Here is an 18,503-nt window from a genome sequence, read left to right on the forward strand (position 1 = left end):
CTGCTGATGATACCAAGCTGTGTGATGCAGCTGACAAGCTGGAGGGAAGGACTGCCATCCAGAGGGACCCTGACAGGCTGCAGAGGTGGGTCCATGCCAACCTCGTGAAGTTCAGCAAGGAAAAGTGCAAGGTCCTGCACCTGGCTAGGGGCAATCCCAAACACAAACCCAGGCTGGGTGAGGAGTGGACCCCTTCCAGCTCATGCAATTCTATGATTCTGTGAATCAGTCCCCAGCACTGAGGCTGCACCTTAAATACTGGGCTCAGTCTGAGGCCTCTCACTGCAAGGGCATTGAGGTGCTGGAGCATGTCCAGAGAAGAGGAGCAAAGCTAGTGAAGAGTCTAGAGCACAGGTCTTATGAGAAGAGGAACTGGAGTTGTTCAGCCTGGAAAAAAGAAGATTCAGGGGAGACCTTCTCACTCCCTACAACTTCCTGAAAGGAGGCTGTAGTGAGGTGGGGGCTGCTCTCTTCTCCCAGGCAATAAGCAGCAGGATGAGAGGAAATGGCCTCAAGTTGCACCAAAGGATGTTTAGTTTGAGTATTAGGAAAAAAATTCTTCACTGAAGCAGTGGCTAAGCCCTGGAACAAGCTGCCCAGAGAAGTGGTGAAGTCACTGTCCCTGGATATGTTGAGAGACATGATTAAGTGAAGGACTTGGCAGAGTTAGGTTAATGGTTGGACTTGATGATCTCAGAGGCCTTCTCTAACCTCAGTGATTCAATACAGCAACACATTCTGTTTGCACACATCAGAAGATGCACTCCTTGGTGTTTAGGAGGCAACTGTGTGTGTGTTTGAACAATTACAGTGTGTCTCGACAACAATGAGCCCATGGTTGATATTTTTGCATGGTTGATGGTTCCACATTGACTGAGGGGCAGAGGAGAAACATGGACCAGACCCATGGATGGAAAACTGCTTGGCTTAAATCTGAAGTCCAAGAAGATAATGAAGTATTGGCTTATAAGCACTTTAAGGCTAAAGTGGCATAAAAAGTGACAAATTGTAATGGCTTGGGAGTTACCCACCCCCCACACTCACAATGAATTCACCCAGACTAGACTCAGCCAGCTGGAAGTTAAGGAGTGAAGCTTTATAGTCACAGCTTAGCACAACATACAAGCAGAGATTTACAGTATCTACAGCTATAGACAGCAATAGACAAGTTAAAGGTAATGCAGAAACACAGCAGCCCTCCCAGAAACCAGAGTGCCCAGGAGGGGCTCCCAACCACCCCTCCACCTTCTTTCCACCCCTCTACCTTATCCCAGAGCCTGCCTTACATGCAAAGTGAGCTGGAAGGATAGGCAAGGGAGGTTAGAAGCAGAATGGTTGGTTGGGTTACACAGATCCAGGCAGAGCAGCAGAAGCCCAGGGAGAAAACACAGACACCAAAGACTGACAGATAGACACTGTCTTATCTGTGTTTGTGTCCTTGTTTTTGTATGTCTCAGCAAACTCATGAGTGGACATCAGCATTGTTTCCTTTTCACAGCCTAGTCTCATTTCTCTCATTAAAACATTCCAGTTAGCCTCAAAGCAGCACACAAATCAAAGTCACCACGAATTTGACAGGAGGAGGGGAAACAGCTGTTGAGAGAGCAGCACTGAAAGGGATCCAGGGATTACAGGGGATCATAAAACAGACCTGAACCAATGTGGTGACGCTACTGCAGAGTCAGCAAATGCAGTGCTGGGAGTAAGTTACCTAATGAGCCTGATTCTTGGATATAGATCTAAGAGCCTAATGTTGAGAAAAGTCTGGAGCAGTGTGAGAACGATAAAAGGTTTAGAAAGTAAGGCCTGAGACATCATGAGAGTGATGAGGACTTGGTTGGTCTAGAAGAAAACAAAGTTTAATGGAGAATGTAGTAGTATTATGTGAGATGCTAGGATCTAAAACCTTGATGTTTCTTCTTCCTTCTCTCTTCTAGACACTGGGCAAAGAAACTCGGGTCCAGTTTAGAGAGTGTGCCAAACTTTGTGGGTCTAAGTACTGCTGAAACAGGCTGTCTAGGAAGGCTACTGAAATCAGACTGGCTTTGGGCAGGAACAGTCACACTTGAAAGCAGCAGCTCCTGCAAAGTGCCTAGGTCCTGAAGCTGGTACTAGCATAGCCTGGTGCTTTCCCCAGAGAAATCAAAAAACACAAATGGGGGAAACGCGGCAGAATTTGTGCTCAAGATGGAAACGTGAACCAATCTTGCTTCATCCGTGCAGAGGTCTGAGACTTCACCTCATAGCCTACTTCGGCATCGAAGCCCCACGCCGGGCAACATCTCACACAGCTGAGCTCAACTGTGACAGACCAAAAAGGCAGCTAATGGCTCTGAAAATCCCTGCCTGTCTGTTATCCAGCCCCAGAGGCAGTGAGGTCCCACGGGCACCCCGCTATCGCCCCATGGGGCCGGGGCGGACAAAGGCCGCACGCCCCTCCGCGGCCTGAGGTACTGCGGGGGGCTGAGATAATGCGGGGGGCTGAAAGAACGCGGGGGCTGCGTCGGCCCTTTCCAACAGGTACCGCAATGGCAGGACCCGGCAGTGGCCGCCGAGCAGCTCAGCCCGCCCCGATGCCCGGCCCACGGCCTCTGCCGCCGCCCGCCCTCGGCTGCCAGGCGGCGCCCCCCGCCGCCCTGCGCGGAGGGAGGCCCGAAGCCGCCAAGGCGGCCATGTTGTCGTCCTGCGGCGGCCTGGGGTTAACTTTCGGGGAAGTTTCTTTCCCGGCCTGTGGGGGGAACGCGGGGCAGAAGGCGGGAGAGGAGCGGGGGATCTACAGCCGCCGGCGTGCGTGGAGACGCTGGGAAAAGCCAAGGGCCAAAAGCTGCAACCGCTGCTACAGCCGTTCTGCCTCGTTTGCCTGCCCGCTCGCCGCGGGGCCGCGCTGGGGCCGGCGGCGGCGCCTTCCCCTCCAGCGCGGCGGCGGCGCCGTGCATCAGGGCGCGCTTTAGGCCGGCAGGGCTGCGCAAACAGCGCGGAGTCGCCGTCCCTCCGCCTGCGAGCGTCTCCGGCGCTGCGGCCGCGCCCCGCCCCCGCTGCCTCTCGCCCCGCCCCCCGGGCTGCTGCCCGCGCTGCCATTGGTGGCGGCGGCCGTCAGTCGGCGGCGGGGCCCATCTGGCGCTCCCCATTCATGCAGTTTGGTTGCGTGTTGGTGTATTTGACTGTTTGCAATAAAGAGGGGGGGATTTTTTTTTGTTCAGTTTCTGCTGCAATTAACTCTTGGTCCCTTCAACATCCTTTTTAAATTTTTTTTTTTACCTTTTTTTTTTTTTTTTGGTGGTGGGGGGGAAAAAATTGCAATTTTGCAGAACGGTTGAAACAGTTTTTTTTGGTGGTTCCATTTATTTTTTTGGTACCAATCTATTTTGCAATCAACTATTAAGGTGCAACTATGCCCAAAAGAAAGGTAAGTGCAAAAAAAAGCAAAAATACGAGGGGAGACAAGCGGGGGAGCGAAGGGGAGAGATGAAAGCAGCGTTTGCGGAGGGAGCTGTGACAATTTTTTCCGAGCGCGCGTGTGTTCCGTGGAGTTTTTATTTCTGCATTTAAATTTGGTGTGTATGTCCTAAAAGCGGAGCCGGGAGCGGAGGGAGAGGGGCTGGGGCGTGTTGGGGTTGCTCGGCGCGGGCTAAAAGAGTCGTGTCGTGGAGGGGTGAAAAGGCTGCGAGTTCACTTCGGGCTGTTTTGTTCGCAAGGAGAAGGGCTGAGCGGTGTGTTCTCCATGCTGGATTACAAACAGCCATAGTGCTGCTGCTGCCCCTATGGAGAACACAGCCAGGCAGCGCTAGGCACCGAAGGCTCTGCCGCTCGCCCAGCGCCCAAAACCCCGCCGCCGAACGGCCTGAACCCTCCCAACCACCCCCGGCAACGTTTTAAGGCGGATCGGGCTGTTCCTCGGGAGGATTTGGGTTTAAACGGTGCCTCTTTTCTCCTGCGTTTGCCTTTGTTCTCCTTTTTTTTTTTTTTTTTTTGTCCCTCCTCTCTCCCTCCTCCTCTCCCACTTCTTGTCATACCAGATGGTTGTGCAATGGTAATTTGGTGCCATTAGGCGGCGCAGAATTTGAAACTGGCCTGGAAGGAAAGCGGGGAAGGGAATTTCACCACCATAATTAGTAACTTTACCTCAGCGGGGCCCCACCGGACCCTCCCCCCCACCCCAACCCTTTCCCCTCCCAGCCTCCGCCAGCCTCGAACCCGCCGCCCGAGGGCTCTAAGGCCGTTCCGAAGGCGCCGGCGGGGCTTGGGCCTAGCTGCCGCCGTCCCCCAGAGCAGGCGGGGCGGCGGGGGCCAGGCGCAACCTCCGCGGCCGCCCGCGACAAGAAGCATGTCGCCGGCATTGTCCTTGCGCGGGCTGGGGACGACCTTGCTGTGGCAGGTAATTTGGCGGGAACTTTTTAAACGAGGCGACGCCGCGGCGTGCTGACGTCGCTCGGCGGGCCCCGGGGCATTGTGGGAGCTGTAGTTCGCGAGGCCGCCATCGAGCTCCCCTCAGGGCTGCTGTTCGGGTTCCGGGGGGCAGGGGGTTGACGGCGCCTTCTCACCTGGGTTTCTTGCTTCCTTTGCAGGCTCCAGCTGAAGGCGAGGCAAAGGAAGAGGTAGGAGCTGCTTCTGCTCCAAGAACTTGGTGCTTCGTATAAATTATGAGGCCACCAAACCCTGGGGCTGGGTGTAAGCCTAGGGCCTTTGCATGGTTTTGGAGTGCCCGGGCCCATTTCTTAGACCTAGGTGGGTGCGGAGTGCCCTGCTGGGCTGAGAGAGTGTCCCAGGAGAGGGCCACAAAGGTGCTGAGGGGACTGGTGCACCTCTCTGATGAGGAAGGGAACCTGGGGCTGTTTAGCCTGGAGGGAAGAAGACCCAGGGGATCTTACCGTGCTTACCAATGTTAAAGGGTGGGAGTCGAGAGGATGGGACCAGGCTCTTCTCAGTAGTGCCCAGTGTCAGCACAAGGAGCAGTGGGCACAAAGTGGAACCCAGGAGGTTCTATCTGAAGACAAGGAAAAGATTATTCCCTGCGAAGGTGACAGAGCCCTGGATGAAGCTGCCCAGAGATCACAGAATCATAGAATGGTTTAGGTTGGACAGGACCTCAAAGATCATCCAGTTCCAACCCTCCGCCATAGGCAGGGACAGCTCTCACTAGATGTTGTAGAGTCTCCTTTCTGGGCTTTGCAATCCTGGGCAAGCTGCTGTGGGTGACCGGACTTGAGCAGGGAAGTTGGACTAGATGATCCCCAGAGGTCCCTTCCAAACCACTGAGCTGGGACTTTCAGAGCCAAGTTGACTGGATAGGGCTGGGTGCTAGGTTGGACTTGATGATCTTGGAGGTCTCTTCCAACCTGGTTGATTCTATGATTCTAAGTTCTATCAGTTCCAGAGGGAACATGTCCCTGTTTAGCCTTGCAGGTGGCAAAGCCTTAATGGCACGACTGCTGGAAGCAGAGAACTTTTATCACTTACCCTCTCAGTGCCATTGCATAGAGGGAGAACTCCTGAACAAAGGTGCACTTCAGGGAGTTCATCTCCAGACTGCCTGTAACTCCATAGAATCATGAAATATTCTCAAGTGGGAAGGGACCTTTAGGAATCAATTCTAGGATTTCATAAGTGCAGGACTTTGCATGGGGCCTCACGAGGTGTGCTGTTATTCTGGGTTTTTCTGAGTATACATTGTGTGTGTGAATTGTAGTGACACTTCTTTCTCGTGCAGCCAAAGAGAAGGTCGGCTAGACTATCTGCTGTGAGTATCTTTATGCTTTTAGTACTGCATCACCTTCTAGGGCACAGCTAGAGAGAAACATCTGTGTTAGTTAGCTTCCAGTCTGGGCACATGAGCCTCCAGAGTCACAGAATGCTGATAGCAAGATTCATTTGTTCTCTGTTGCTCTTCTCCGTAGTTCTTTGTGAATTATCTGCTCTCTCTTGATGCCTGTTACTTGTCCATTGGTCTTCAGGGGTAAACTGAGACCTAAAGGGTATAGATCTGTGTTGGGTGGTAGGGTTCATCCCGAAGCCACAGCCTGAAACAGGCTTTTGGGATCTTTTTCTACGGTGTAGTGCACCCAACACCATTTTAAGTCATCTTGGAATTGCCAAGTTGTTGTTTAAAGAAGAAAGTACTTAATTTTAGGGAAAGTTCAGCTGTTTATTGATGCATAGAGTTATGTTCAGGTGCTAATCTTTCACTTTTGACACACACCTGCCTTCGCAGCAGGCAGGAACACCCAGACACAGCAATGATCCACTTACTGCTACTGTCAGCACCTGTACCATAACCACCATGACGTACACAAGGAAACGAGGCTTTGGGTAACAGAACATACTGACCTGCCTGACATTGCCTACTTTATGCTGCAGAGTGAAGCAGACAGAGCCATTTTGTATCAGAATAGCCTGTAAAAGTTACCAACACTTTGCAAAAAGCCTTTGCAGCATTCCCCTCACTCTGTGTCTTCTGTGTGTTCTGTGCAGAAACCTGCTCCGCCCAAACCGGAGCCCAAGCCCAAAAAGGCAGCACCTAAGGTAAGTTGTTGAAGATCTGCTGACCTGAAGTTGTGCTTTACTTTCTCAAGGTGTGTTTAAAGGAGGAAAAAAGAACATCCACAACTAATCAAGAAAAAAACACCCCAAACATCTACAGCAGCAGGGCTAGGGCAGTGATTATCCCCCTATACTGGGCAGGTCACACCTTGAATATTGGGTTCAGTTTTAGACCTCTCATTACAAGAAGGACATCGAAGTGCAGGAGTGTGTCCAGAGAAGGGCACCAAAGCTGCTGAAGGGTCCAGAGGACAAGTCTGTAAGGAGCAGGTGAAGAATCTGGAAACTGGGGTTTAGTCTGGAGAAAAGGAGGCTGAGGAGAGACTTGGTTCTCGTCAACTCCCTGGAAGGAGATTGGAGTCAGGTGGGGGTCAGAAAAGTGACAGGACAAGAGGAAACACCCTCAAGTTCTTCCAGGGAAGGTTTAGGTTGGATATTAGAAGAAACTTCTTCACTGGAAGGGTTCTGAGACACTGGAACAGGCTCCCCAGAGAAGTGTCTGAATCCCCATCCCTGGGGATGTTTAAAAGGCACAGAGATGTGGTGCTGAGAGACATAGGTTTGTCTCAGACTTGGTAGGGTTAGAAAATGGTTGGACTCAATGATCTTTTCCAACCAAAACCATTCTATAACTGAAGGAAAAGAAGTAACCCTTTTGGGGTTTGACTAAACTTAAATTATGTGAGTTAAAAGAAACGTGAGAGACGAAAAAAGAATTTTGTCTGATTCCTAGTGAAGGAATGTGGTAAACTGAGCAAGTCTTAAATCACTTGTGAGGCTTTACTGCTTGTCTTGCAAGGCCATCCCAAAAGTTCATATAATGCATTGTTAGCAAAACGATGCTTGGAATGGAGATGAGAGACTGAATTGGAGAAAGCATTGAAAATCATGCTTTTAATTACAGCCTCTCACACTGTTTCCATTCAGAGGCACTCTTGTCAGTCAGATATCAGCCTATCAGATTGTAATGATTGCAGATAAAGTTCTACAGACTGCTTTCCTTGAGCTGGGTGATTTTGGAAATGCCAGAAATAGCAGCATAGCTGACAGCCTGGCTAAAAAGTTAACTGTCTGAAAGTCCTCTTTGCTTTGGAGCGAGAGTTGGACGTTTCAGAAGGGACAGTTCTGCAGTCCATGAAGTATTCCTTATCTCCCTTTCCTCTCACAAATTTGCAGTGCTCTTTTAGAACCATCTAAATATTCAGAGTGTTTTTGAGTTACCTTAGTGTTCATTTTAACCTGTTCCCATCACACCTGGTGGGTTTGGATGGTCATAGGAGCAGAGGGCAGGAGTAAGAGATGCTTTGAAGGAAATGATGGGCTGAGGACCAGGAGAAGTCTTCTGTATATTTCAAAGGCCTAGAAGTGGCACAGCAGACTTCAAGGTGATTGAAACTATCCTGCCTCCTAAAGCTGCTGTATAGAGCAGCAGAGATGTCATGAGAAACGGACAAGGGGAACCCTTCTTGTTGCTTTGGGGGCCTCACATCCCAGCTCTGCCATCAGAGCAAGTTTTGCATGCTACTCTTGGGTCGTGCAGCCGGATTTCGAGACCCCATTACAGAGCGGCCCCCAGGAACTAGGCTGCTCCTCATTCCTGTGGTGCCACTGGTTGGCACACTGTGGTTGGCACCTCCATCTGGTGGCTGGTACCCTGAGAATAGGAGGGCCTGTCACTAGTTGCTCCACCAGCCCAAGTGGCAGATGGCTCAGGGGTCTGAAAGTCCTGTGTTCGCCCTCTGCCAGTGACCCTTGCGGTTACCTGTGATGTGTGGTGTTGACCTTCTCTTCAAGCTTGCTTTACACGTGTATGGAAACACCTCGGGGTTTGTACACAAACCCTGCATTAACCACATCTTAAACACGGTGAAAATAAGCACTCAGAAGTGAAGGGCTGTAAGCAACTGTCATAACCTAGTGTGGTCCCTTCCTGCACAAGCTGTGTGGTCCAGTCTCCCTCTGGGCTCATCCAGAGGTCAGTTGTGCTGGGAGGGGTGCATTGGTTGTTGCCCCTGAGTTTGGAAAGCACTGATCCTCTTGCCTCTTAAGATGCTGGTTTGAAGCTGCAGTTTTGGCTCTCCAGACTTCCTAATATTACATCAGTATCTATTCAAAGGGGGATGTGATAAGAATTGTGCAGCCATCTTTAATGCTTATTTCCCCCAAATGCTTAACTTTACAACCTTCAGGTTCTTTAATTGTTTGGGTTTCTTGTGTATGTGAGAACAGATTTCACTTTTCAAACTTTACCATACTGAAAAGCTGTTCAGCCAACAGAGAGGAAAAAAGGGAGTGGAGTCTTGCCCTCATCTGTCCTCCTCTGGTGGCTGTCTTCCATCCTGCTAATAAATCAGACTCCAGAGAAGAGAGAGTTCCTGACACCAGGTGGTTGTTGAGTTTTCTAGAGACAGGCTGAAACACGTGAATGAGGTCAGACTGAAGAGTGGGAGGCTAGAAAGAGACCCTCACCCATTTGAGTACTACCAACCCCCTGTCTTGAATTCTTCCCATGGTGATAGGAGTTGGTGTTAATTTTGGTGAGCTTTTAATCATCACTGTTACTGGTGGCTCTGCCCCTTAGAGTTTACAATTAGCAAGCAGCTCATTTCTAGCATGGCTTAGTTTTAAACACTAACAAATGAGGTGTTGAAGTAAGAAATTATATTTTCTGGTGACTTCTAGCCACTGGACAACTCCATCTTCTGGGTGTGTTATGCAGAGTAATTACCTGGTTTCTTCATTTACCTTGGAGGAGTAATTTATGGTTCCTTTGTTGGGACTGGGTTAATCAAACAAGGAACTAAACCAGTTTGCTTTGTGCAGTTACTTGGCAGCAAGAGGCAGATCCTCAGACATGAAGCTAATACTGTATTGAGGTGGAGATCTGACCTTGCCATGTGGAAAACTCACTTGCAGAAGCTGGAGCATCAAGTTTTGTTTGGATTTGGCCAGAGCCACATAGAAGAAAACACACTTAAATAATAAATGCAGAGTTCTCACTGTTCTTGAAGTGATGCTACTGAGGCCCCCAGCTTGTCTCTGCCATGAATGGTTTGCTACAGTGAGGAATATTTCTGGTGGGGAAAGGGGGGAAGGTCCTTTGCCTACAGCTTTGTTACACTTCTGAATAGGCATTAAGAGCACATCTGAAGTATTCTGGCATTTCCCCTAGTGGTACATGTTCTTTTTGTTCTGTGGCATGCCTTTCAGCAGCACGCCACAAATACAGGCCAGTTTGACATTTTTTAGCTAATTTAATTGAATGCCTATTTAAAATAGGAATTCTTTTAACCCCAGGCATGGCTGCTTTTATATTCTGCACTTCCCAGTAGCACACTGTGGATGGAAGAGAAGGGAGGCACTTCTCCTTGGGAGCTTTCCTCCGTGCCACTAGGAAGGTCAGGGTGCAGAAGCAGGATGTGTGGCTGGTTTAGAGCTGAGAACTTGGAAATGCAGATGTACGAGGTGGGGATTAATGTTTATCATAGCACTCTGCTTTCTTAACAGAAAGAAAAGGCAGCAAATGATAAAAAGGAGGACAAAAAGGCAGCGACAAAAGGGAAGAAAGGAGCCAAAGGCAAAGATGAAACTAAACAAGAGGATGCTAAAGAAGAAAACCACTCCGAAAACGGAGATACCAAAACTAACGAGGTACTTGAGCTGCAGTAAACATGGGAGTGAAAACAGGGACTGGGAGGACTCTGCAGGAGGTGGTGATCCAGCCTCCTGGCTGGAAGGTGGTGGGTTTCACTGCCATCCTGTGCAGACAAGCCAAGTGCAGTGCCTGGCCAGGGCAGCTCCCAGGGCCAGCCTGAATGAAAAGTGTTCTTCAGGCTCCTCCTGTTCTGAGATGGAGCCATTCCACAGGTGGTCTGTGCTGTCCCTCTCGGGGCTGGCACAAGAGCAGTGCAGAGTGTCTGAGGAACAATAGACCCAGTGAGATGGCTGTCCAGCCCTGAGCTGACTTTGCAGAGCCTCTCTGGCCTGCTGCATTGGCTCCTCTGCTCAGCACGGGCTGGTACCATGCCAGAAATCTGGTTTGAAGCTTGACACAATTCTCTCAAACAATTCCCCTCAGAACAATGCAGTGAGGTCTGCGAGTCCTGCTTGGTCTGCTCTCTTGATCTGCAAACTTCTTCCTCACAGGTTCTTCCTGTGCCAGCTCCTCACTTGAGAGCTGCCATTTGCTAGGACTGGCTCCAAGCTTTGGTCACCTCCTGATGGCCTTTTGCTTACAGATTTCTTGCTGATAGGAGAAGCAGGAGGTTTGTTACAGGCTGCCTTTGCCCCTGGAGAAGTAGACTAGCCTGTTGTGTTCTCTTGCTTTTGATTTCCCTCTGCTCAGAGTATCATTATCCACTTGATGAGTCGTTTATTCTTTCATTTTAAAAGCTAATTCAGGAGCTTTGCTGAAAATTAATACAGGGCTAATGTACTTCAAAGGCTCTTTGAGAGGAGCTTTGCCATTTTGCTGTGTTTGCTTAAAACCAGATGTTTCTATAGAGAACAGGTGAGAACCAACTGCCCTAAAGTTTGGACAGCAGACAGGCATCGTGGGTTTACGTGATTGTGACACTTCCCTGTGACTTATGGAGACGAGGACCTGAACTCTAGTGTAGCATTAATCCTAACCTAAAAGACACTTTAAACATTCCAAAGTGTGATGGTTTGGGTGTTCCCTGCCCCCCCACACTTTAGAAATCACCCAGACTAGACTCAGCCAGCTCTGGGAATATAAATGAAGCTATTTATTTACAGCTAGCACAATATACAAGCAGATAGTTACAGTTATACACAGAAATATACAAGGTAAAAGTAACACAGAAACACAGCTCTCATCCCAGAAACCTGAGTCCCCAGGAGGGGCTTCTCAACCACCCCTTCACCTTCCCCCTGCCCCTCTCAACCTTACCCCAATCCCGAGGAAGAATTGAGGTTCAGCCAAGAAGTTAAGAAGCAAAGGTAGGTTAGGGCAAATGGAAGGGTGTGTTAGAGAGATGCAGCTCAGCCAGCAGCCCAAGCCAGAGTGAGAGAAAATGGTGAGAGTGTTATCTCTTGTTTTCATTTCTTGTTCCCATACTTCTCAGCGAGACTGTGGGCAAAGTAGACACCACCACTGTTTTCCCTTCACAGCCTATAATCTTCTACTTCTCACCCAAACATTCTAGCTAGCTTCAAACTAGCACACAAACTCAACTCAATCATCAATTCATACTTAACCTGTGCTTTCACTGTTAGTACTGCCAGCTGCCACATCAGGGTGTTGATCTCTTCTGGAGCAGCTCCGCCTTCTCATCCACTTTGTGCTAACAAACTCATTTCTCTTTGCTGCTTGCTAGAATGCAATCCAGTGAGCATTCCAAATAACACTCTTTTTATTTCCCAAACACTTTCCTAGGCACCAGCTGCTGAAGCATCTGATGATAAGGAAGCCAAGTCCGAGTAATGTTAACCCTGCCCTATATCTCCATCATTTGGTCTCCGTACCTCCATGCTGTATTGTTAACAGAGAGGAATATTTTTATCAACTATTTTATAAATGCAGGTTTTTTTAGCATGAATTTAATTATGGAACATCTTCATCTCGGTTACTTGGGAAATTCAATCCCTTACAAAGAGGAAAACAAACAAAAATCATTGTTTTTAAATTTTTGTGATTGTAATAGTTTGTATGGTACATGGAAAGAATAAGTGGTGGTAGCTTTTGACTTCTGTCAGTGTGTCCCTTTTTTTGTGTAAGTCAATGCTTTACAAGACTTCAGATTTTAAGTTTTGGGTTTGTTTCCCCCCCCTCTCCTCCCTTTTATTCCCCTCCCCCCCTCCCTTTCCTTCTTCTACGTGTTGTATGGTTTCTTAAAGTGGGGAGGTCTCAAAACAAAAATAACCGTGTTAAACATTCCAGTGGTTCTGTGGGTTGCTTTTATAAAGAAGGTGAAGCTATTTTCATGAGAAAAAAAAAAAGCTGGAAATTTGTTGTTTCCCAAATGTAATTTTATTTTGTCAGTTTTGAGAGAAAAAAAAAAAAAAGAAAAGAAAAAAAAAAAGAAAGAAAGAAATAATAATAAAAAAAAAGAAGTGTAACCATGTTTTTAACTGAAATACAAAAGAAAACCATTTCTTTTCAAGAGGGCAGGTCGGTTGTATGTACCCACTGTTAGGAATTTTGCTGGATTTATCTTAATAAAAAAGACTCCTCAAAAGCTGATTGTTGGTTTGTTGCTTGTGCTGCAAAACAGCTGCTGGAAAGCCATCAAATTGCAGGAGAGATGCAGTGGCTTCAGGCTGAGAGAACCTGTGCAGCTGGCAAGCTTTGGGCTGTAGCGTGAAAACTACCTGAGGGGAGGTTGTGGCCAGGGGGAGGTTGCTCTCTTCTCTCAGGTGGCCAGCACCAGAACGAGAGGACACAGCCTCAGGCTGCGCCAGGGGAAATTTAGGCTGGAGGTGAGGAGAAAGTTCTTCCCTGAGAGAGTCATTGGACACTGGAATGGGCTGCCCGGGGAGGTGGTGGAGTCGCCGTCCCTGGAGCTGTTCAGGGTTGGACGTGGCACTTGGTGCCATGGTCTGGCCTTGAGCTCTGTGGTAAAGGGTTGGACTTGATGATCTATGAGGTCTCTTCCAACCTTGATGATACTGTGATACTGTGAACAGGCCTTGACTCCCTGCCCTCTTCAGTTGTCTGCACAAAAATGACATCACAGAGTCGTAGCCTTGGCTTGGTTGAAAAAGGCCTTTTAAGATTGAGCCCAGCCATTATCTGGGTTAAGCCATGTTCCTCAGCACCAAATCTCTACCTCCAAATTTTAAACACCTCCAGGGATGGGGAATGAACCACCTTCCTGGAGAGCTGTTCCAGGGTTTGAGAACCCTTTCAGCTCAACACCTCCAGGGATGGGGAATGAGCCACCCTCCTGAAGAGCTCTCCCAGGTTTTGGATGAGGCACTTAGTGCCATGGTCTGGTTGACTGGCTAGGGCTGGGTGCTAGGTTGGAGTGGATGAGCTTGGAGGTCTCTTCCAACCTGTTGGATTTTATGATTCAACACCTCCAGGGATGGGGAATCAGCCACCTTCCTGGAGAGCCTGATGCAGGGTTTGAGAACCCTTTCAGCATCTAACCAACCCAAAGCTCCCCTGATGCAACTTGAGGCCATTTCCTCTCATCTTGTCACTTATTACTGGGGAAAAGAGCCCAACACCCACCTTGCTCCAGTCTCCTCTCAGGGAGTTGCAGAGTGAGGTCTCCCCTCAGTCTCCTTTTCTGCAGACTAACCCCAGTTCTCTCAGCTGCTCCTCACCCCAGACCTGTTCCCCAGACCCTTTGCCAGCTTTGTTGCCTGTCTCAAGACCCTCTTCAGCCCCTCAATGTCCTTAGAGTGAGGGCCCCCAAGCCAAACAGTACTCAAAGGGCAGCCTCCCCAGTGCCCAGTACAGGGAGATAATCACATCCCTGGTCCTGCTGGTATCACTCTTCCTGACAAAGGACTTGGCAGACCAGCCCCATAGCAGCTGAAATGAGGATGGGTGACTGCAGAGGACATGAGCTGGGAGTTTCAGCAGCAGTCAAGTGGAGCTGACCTTGTAAACAGAATTAAAGCTGGGAGACTCAGCAGTGTCCTTAATTAAGCACTGGAGATGTTATTATAAATGTGCCTAGTAATTGATGATTCAGAGGAGACTTCTACCTTAGCACTGCAGGAGCTTGGAGACCACCACGTTTGCCTCAAACCTTCCCACTATAAACCAGCTTAGCTGTAAGGGTGTTTGTGGCCCTGGTTAAAGCACATCACTTCCATAACCAATTTATGTACAGTTTTCTTCTTTAAGCAGGTCCTGCTCCCAGAATGTTTCCTTGTGCTGGCTTAGCTTCTCATGACAACATGTGTGTGCAGAAGTGCTTCCCATCAGTGCTAGCCTCACTCTTCTGGGAAAGGACAAGCTAGAGCAGGCAGCAGCTAAATGAGGGGTGATAGTAGTGGTTTTCACCCAGCCTCACTTTGGGTTGCTGCAGCTATTCCCTGTGACTTTTTCAAGGAGACTTCCAATCTTTCTCTCAAAGCCTTTTCTTTAAAGTCTCTTCATATTGGTGACCAAATGCATGATAGGTTTAATAAGAAGGAAAATGTCTGCAATGCAGAAACCTTATCTTTTTGCATTAAATTGTTTTGCAGCCCAGAAATGTGCAGTTCCTGAGAGCTTGCATATTTTAGCTCCTGCCCAAACCCTAACTCAGCATCTCGGTGCACAGCATCTTGTATTAAATGTCTGTGCCAGGATCAGTGCCCCAGGGCACTGGCTACTGGATGATGTTTAATGTGGATTTAATTTCAGGGCCCAAAGCAGGGGGGGATTTTTCTTCCTGCTGCACCACTTTCCTTCTGTAGAGCTGCTCTATAAAAGCATCAGGGTTAGCTGAGCTAGATTCTCCTTAGCAGTGGGGGAGAGGCCCTGGGGAGGCTGCCTATGGAATGTTCTGTGCAGATCTGAGCCCCTCAGTTGCAGCAGGACCTCAGGGAGCTGCTTCAAAGAGTCCAATGCAGAGCCACAGAGGTGCTGAAGGCAGTGGAACACCTGCCTGCGAGTCCAAGCTGAGGGAGCTGAGGCTCTGGAGCTTCACATTGATAAAGATGTGCAGGGCAGTGTCAGGAGGCCAGGCCAGGCTCTGCTCAGCGATGTCCAATGAATCATAGAACCATAGAATCAAGCAGGTTGGAAGAGACCTCCAAGCTCATCTAGTCCAACCTAGCACCCAGCCCTAGCCAGTCAACCAGACCATGGCACTAAGTGCCTCATCCAGCCTCTTTTTAAACACCTCCAGGGATGGCAACTCCACCACCTCCCTGGGCAGCCCATTCCAATAATCACTCTTTCTAAGAACTTTTTCCTAACATCCAGCCTAGACCTCCCCTGGCACAGCTTGAGCCTGTGCCCTCCTGTTCTGTTTCTGGTTGCCTGGCAGAAGAGCCTAACCCCACCTGGCTACAGCCTCCTCTCAGGAGGAGAGTCCAGCCTCATCCTCTCAACCCCTACCCTTCAGACATTGCTAGGCACTGGTACTGCTTTTACACCTACATGTTCCCCCCTCCAGGAGTTTCTCCCAAGGGGCTTAAAGCAGCAAATGCAGCTGGGACCACTGTGCCATTTTGCTCTGGCTTTATCCCCCAGCCCCTGGGCATTTCAAGAGCTGTTCTTTAACTAACAGCAGACACTCTGAGTGTGGTTGATGCTTTCTTCTTTAGCAAAGGGCTCATCCCCATGCCAAGGTCTAATCAGCCCATCCTACACTGGCTGAGGTCAAGTCATGACTCTCCATTTTAATACAGAGGTTGTTCTACAGAAGCATACAATTGAGTGCTTGGCTTTGTTTATTTCTTCTTCTTCTTCTAGTGCCAGGGTGAGAGTTGTTCTTAATTCTGTAACTATTGTTAGAATCAGATTCCTGCTTCCAATAAGCACAGAAAATTGCTTAAGAACTTTTCAGGCACAACCTCCTTGCCCAAGCTCATAACTTCTCTGAGCAATGGGCTATTGAGCGAGTTGCACAACCCAGCAGCTTGCCCTGCCTCCTGCCAAATCCTCTCCTCTGCTTGCTCCTGATGTCTGGACACAAAATCAAAGGCTAAGCTCAGACACTTTGCTTACCTTCTGGTTGTCCAGAAAGCAGAGATTTTGAAAACTGGGTTCAGTTTTGGGCTCCCCGGTTTAAGAGGGACAGGGATCTGCTGGAGAGGGTGCAGCAGAGGGCTACAAGGGCACTGGAGCACTGCCTGGTGAGGAGAGGCTGAGGGACCTGGGGCTGCTTAGTCTGGAGAAGAGAAGACTGAGAGGGGATCTGATAAATGTCTGTAACTATCTGAGGGCTGGGGGTCAGGATGGGGGGACAGGCTCTGCTCACTGCTCCCTGCAATAGGACAAGCAGCAATGGATGGAAGCTGCAGCACAGGAGGTTCCAGCTCAGCACAAGGGGGAACTTTTTGACTGTAAGGGTCCCAGAGCACTGGCACAGGCTGCCCAGAGAGGTTGTGGAGTCTCCTTCTCTGGAGCCTTTCCAGGCCTGTCTGGATGTGTTGCTGTGTGACCTGAGCTAGATTGTGTGGTCCTGCTCTGGCAGGGGGGTTGGACTGGATGATCTATTCGTGTCCCTTCCAACCCCTGACAACCTGTGAGCCTGTGAACCTGTGAAGGGACAAAACTTCATTGACAAGTCAGTTGGGTTCTAAAGCTGCTTTCAGACTGAGTTGGGAGTATATGAAGCAGTAGCAGCCTTGGCTGGCTGGCCTGAGTGCAGGCAGTGTCTGTTTGCCTGTCCTGCTGCTGCGTGTGGAACGCTGATGGATTGCCAGGCAGGCAGCACTGGCTGAGGGAGTTTGGTTCTCAGTACCCACTGTGGCACGCTGGACACTGACAAGAGGCTGACCCCATCCTCTTGCCCCCTGCCCTTTAGATACTGACCAGCATTGAGCAGATCACCTCTCAGGCTGCTCTTCCCCAGGCTAAACAGCTCCAGGGCTCTCAGCATCTCCTCCTCACAGAGATGCTCCAGACCACTCAGCATCTCTGCAGCCTCCCCTGGACTCTCTCCAGTAGTTGTCTGTCCCTTGAACTGGGGAGCCCAGAAGCAGTGCCAGTACTCCAGGGGTGACCTCCCAAGGTTACAGAGCTTAGGAGATGCAAGGTGGCAAACAGATTCACAAGTCTAAAGACAGTGGTAGTTCTGAGGTGGCATAAGGACATTTTTAGCTAGAGGAAGAGCTTTAAAGTGAGGTTGTCAACAAGTGGCAATGGTGGGATGCCCGTTTAGCTCCTGAACAACACACAGACACAGCTGTTGGCTCGGTGAATGGAGGCAACACTGCTGGGCATAATGGCTTAGGCATTCATTGTCATTTCACAAGCAGAAAGTGACCCCATCCAGTGCTGTTCACTGCTGAGCAGGATCCCTGGGAATCATTAAAGTCCTTACATCCTACAGAGAATCAGAACACACAACTGTGACCTTTAAGACCACTGAGTCCTAGCATTAACCTAACACTACCAAGCCTGCTCATAACTCATGGTCTGACAAGATCTTCAGCAGACCTTGAGTGAGAATTTGCTTATTGCTGTGTCAGAACAACAGAAGGCTAGGAAGAGCACTGCTCACTGCCTGGGAATGGGAAGTTTGAAGCAGACCTCTAGGCTTATCCTGGTGTGCAGCACTGGCAGTGTGCTGGAGAGGAGGGCAAGGAGAGAAAAGGCAAGGAGAGAAAAAGCAAGGAGAGAAAAGGCAAGGCTGCCACCAGCACTGTGATGAAAATCACAGCGAGGTCCTTGGGATTTAAAAACAAAAGGGGAAATTGAATGTGAAAATGGGGGAAAGGAAAACAAATCTCTCCCCACATCCCCAACCCACATACAAGGAAGGCATCTGTAGGTCCACCCTACATCCACCTTTGCTCCCTTGACTGGTGACAGCACAGAAAGCCCCTGGTGGGTCTGGCTTCCAGGTCAAGAGCAACTTGCCTGGTAGCTGATGGAGTTACACTGGCATTAATCTGATGACACAGAAGGCAAATTAAGTCCCTTAAATAGAAAGGGGTGGCTCCTCTTTCTGACTGCCCCAGTGGTGATGTTCCTTCCCTGTGCAGCTGGTGTTGGAGCCCCTTCTCTGAAACCTGATGCCCTGGCCAGGCTCCAGAGAGCAGAGAACACCCCTTGGGCCCTGCTGCTGCATGGCTTTTGAGGAGCTTCCCTCCTTTGGGGAGAACAATGTCAGCGTGGCTGCTGGCCAGAGACCCTCCCAGTGCCCCAGAGAGAGGGGAGCAGGTCACGAGCCCTTGGAGAATCACAGAATCAGAGTCAGTCAGGGTCAGAAGGGACCACAAGGATTATCCACCCCCCTGCCATGGGCAGGGACACCTCACACTAGAGCAGGCTTCCCAGAGTCTCACCCAGCCTGGCCTTAAACATCTCCAGGGATGAGGCTTCCATC

At 49.5% G+C, this 18,503-nt stretch overlaps 1 protein-coding gene across 1 annotated transcript; it reads left to right on the forward strand.

The window, feature by feature from the left end:
- Positions 1-3,105: 3,105 nt before the first annotated feature.
- Positions 3,106-12,737, forward strand: HMGN5 (high mobility group nucleosome binding domain 5). Its single transcript, XM_064158980.1, has 6 exons — positions 3,106-3,406; positions 4,566-4,595; positions 5,708-5,737; positions 6,469-6,519; positions 10,045-10,188; positions 11,936-12,737. Exons 1-6 carry the CDS (start codon positions 3,392-3,394, stop codon positions 11,981-11,983), a joined length of 318 nt encoding a protein of 105 aa, XP_064015050.1. The 5' UTR covers positions 3,106-3,391; the 3' UTR covers positions 11,984-12,737.
- Positions 12,738-18,503: the final 5,766 nt, after the last annotated feature.

The sequence above is a fragment of the Pogoniulus pusillus genome, chromosome 19, assembly GCF_015220805.1.
Source record: "Pogoniulus pusillus isolate bPogPus1 chromosome 19, bPogPus1.pri, whole genome shotgun sequence".
Taxonomy (NCBI): domain Eukaryota; kingdom Metazoa; phylum Chordata; class Aves; order Piciformes; family Lybiidae; genus Pogoniulus; species Pogoniulus pusillus.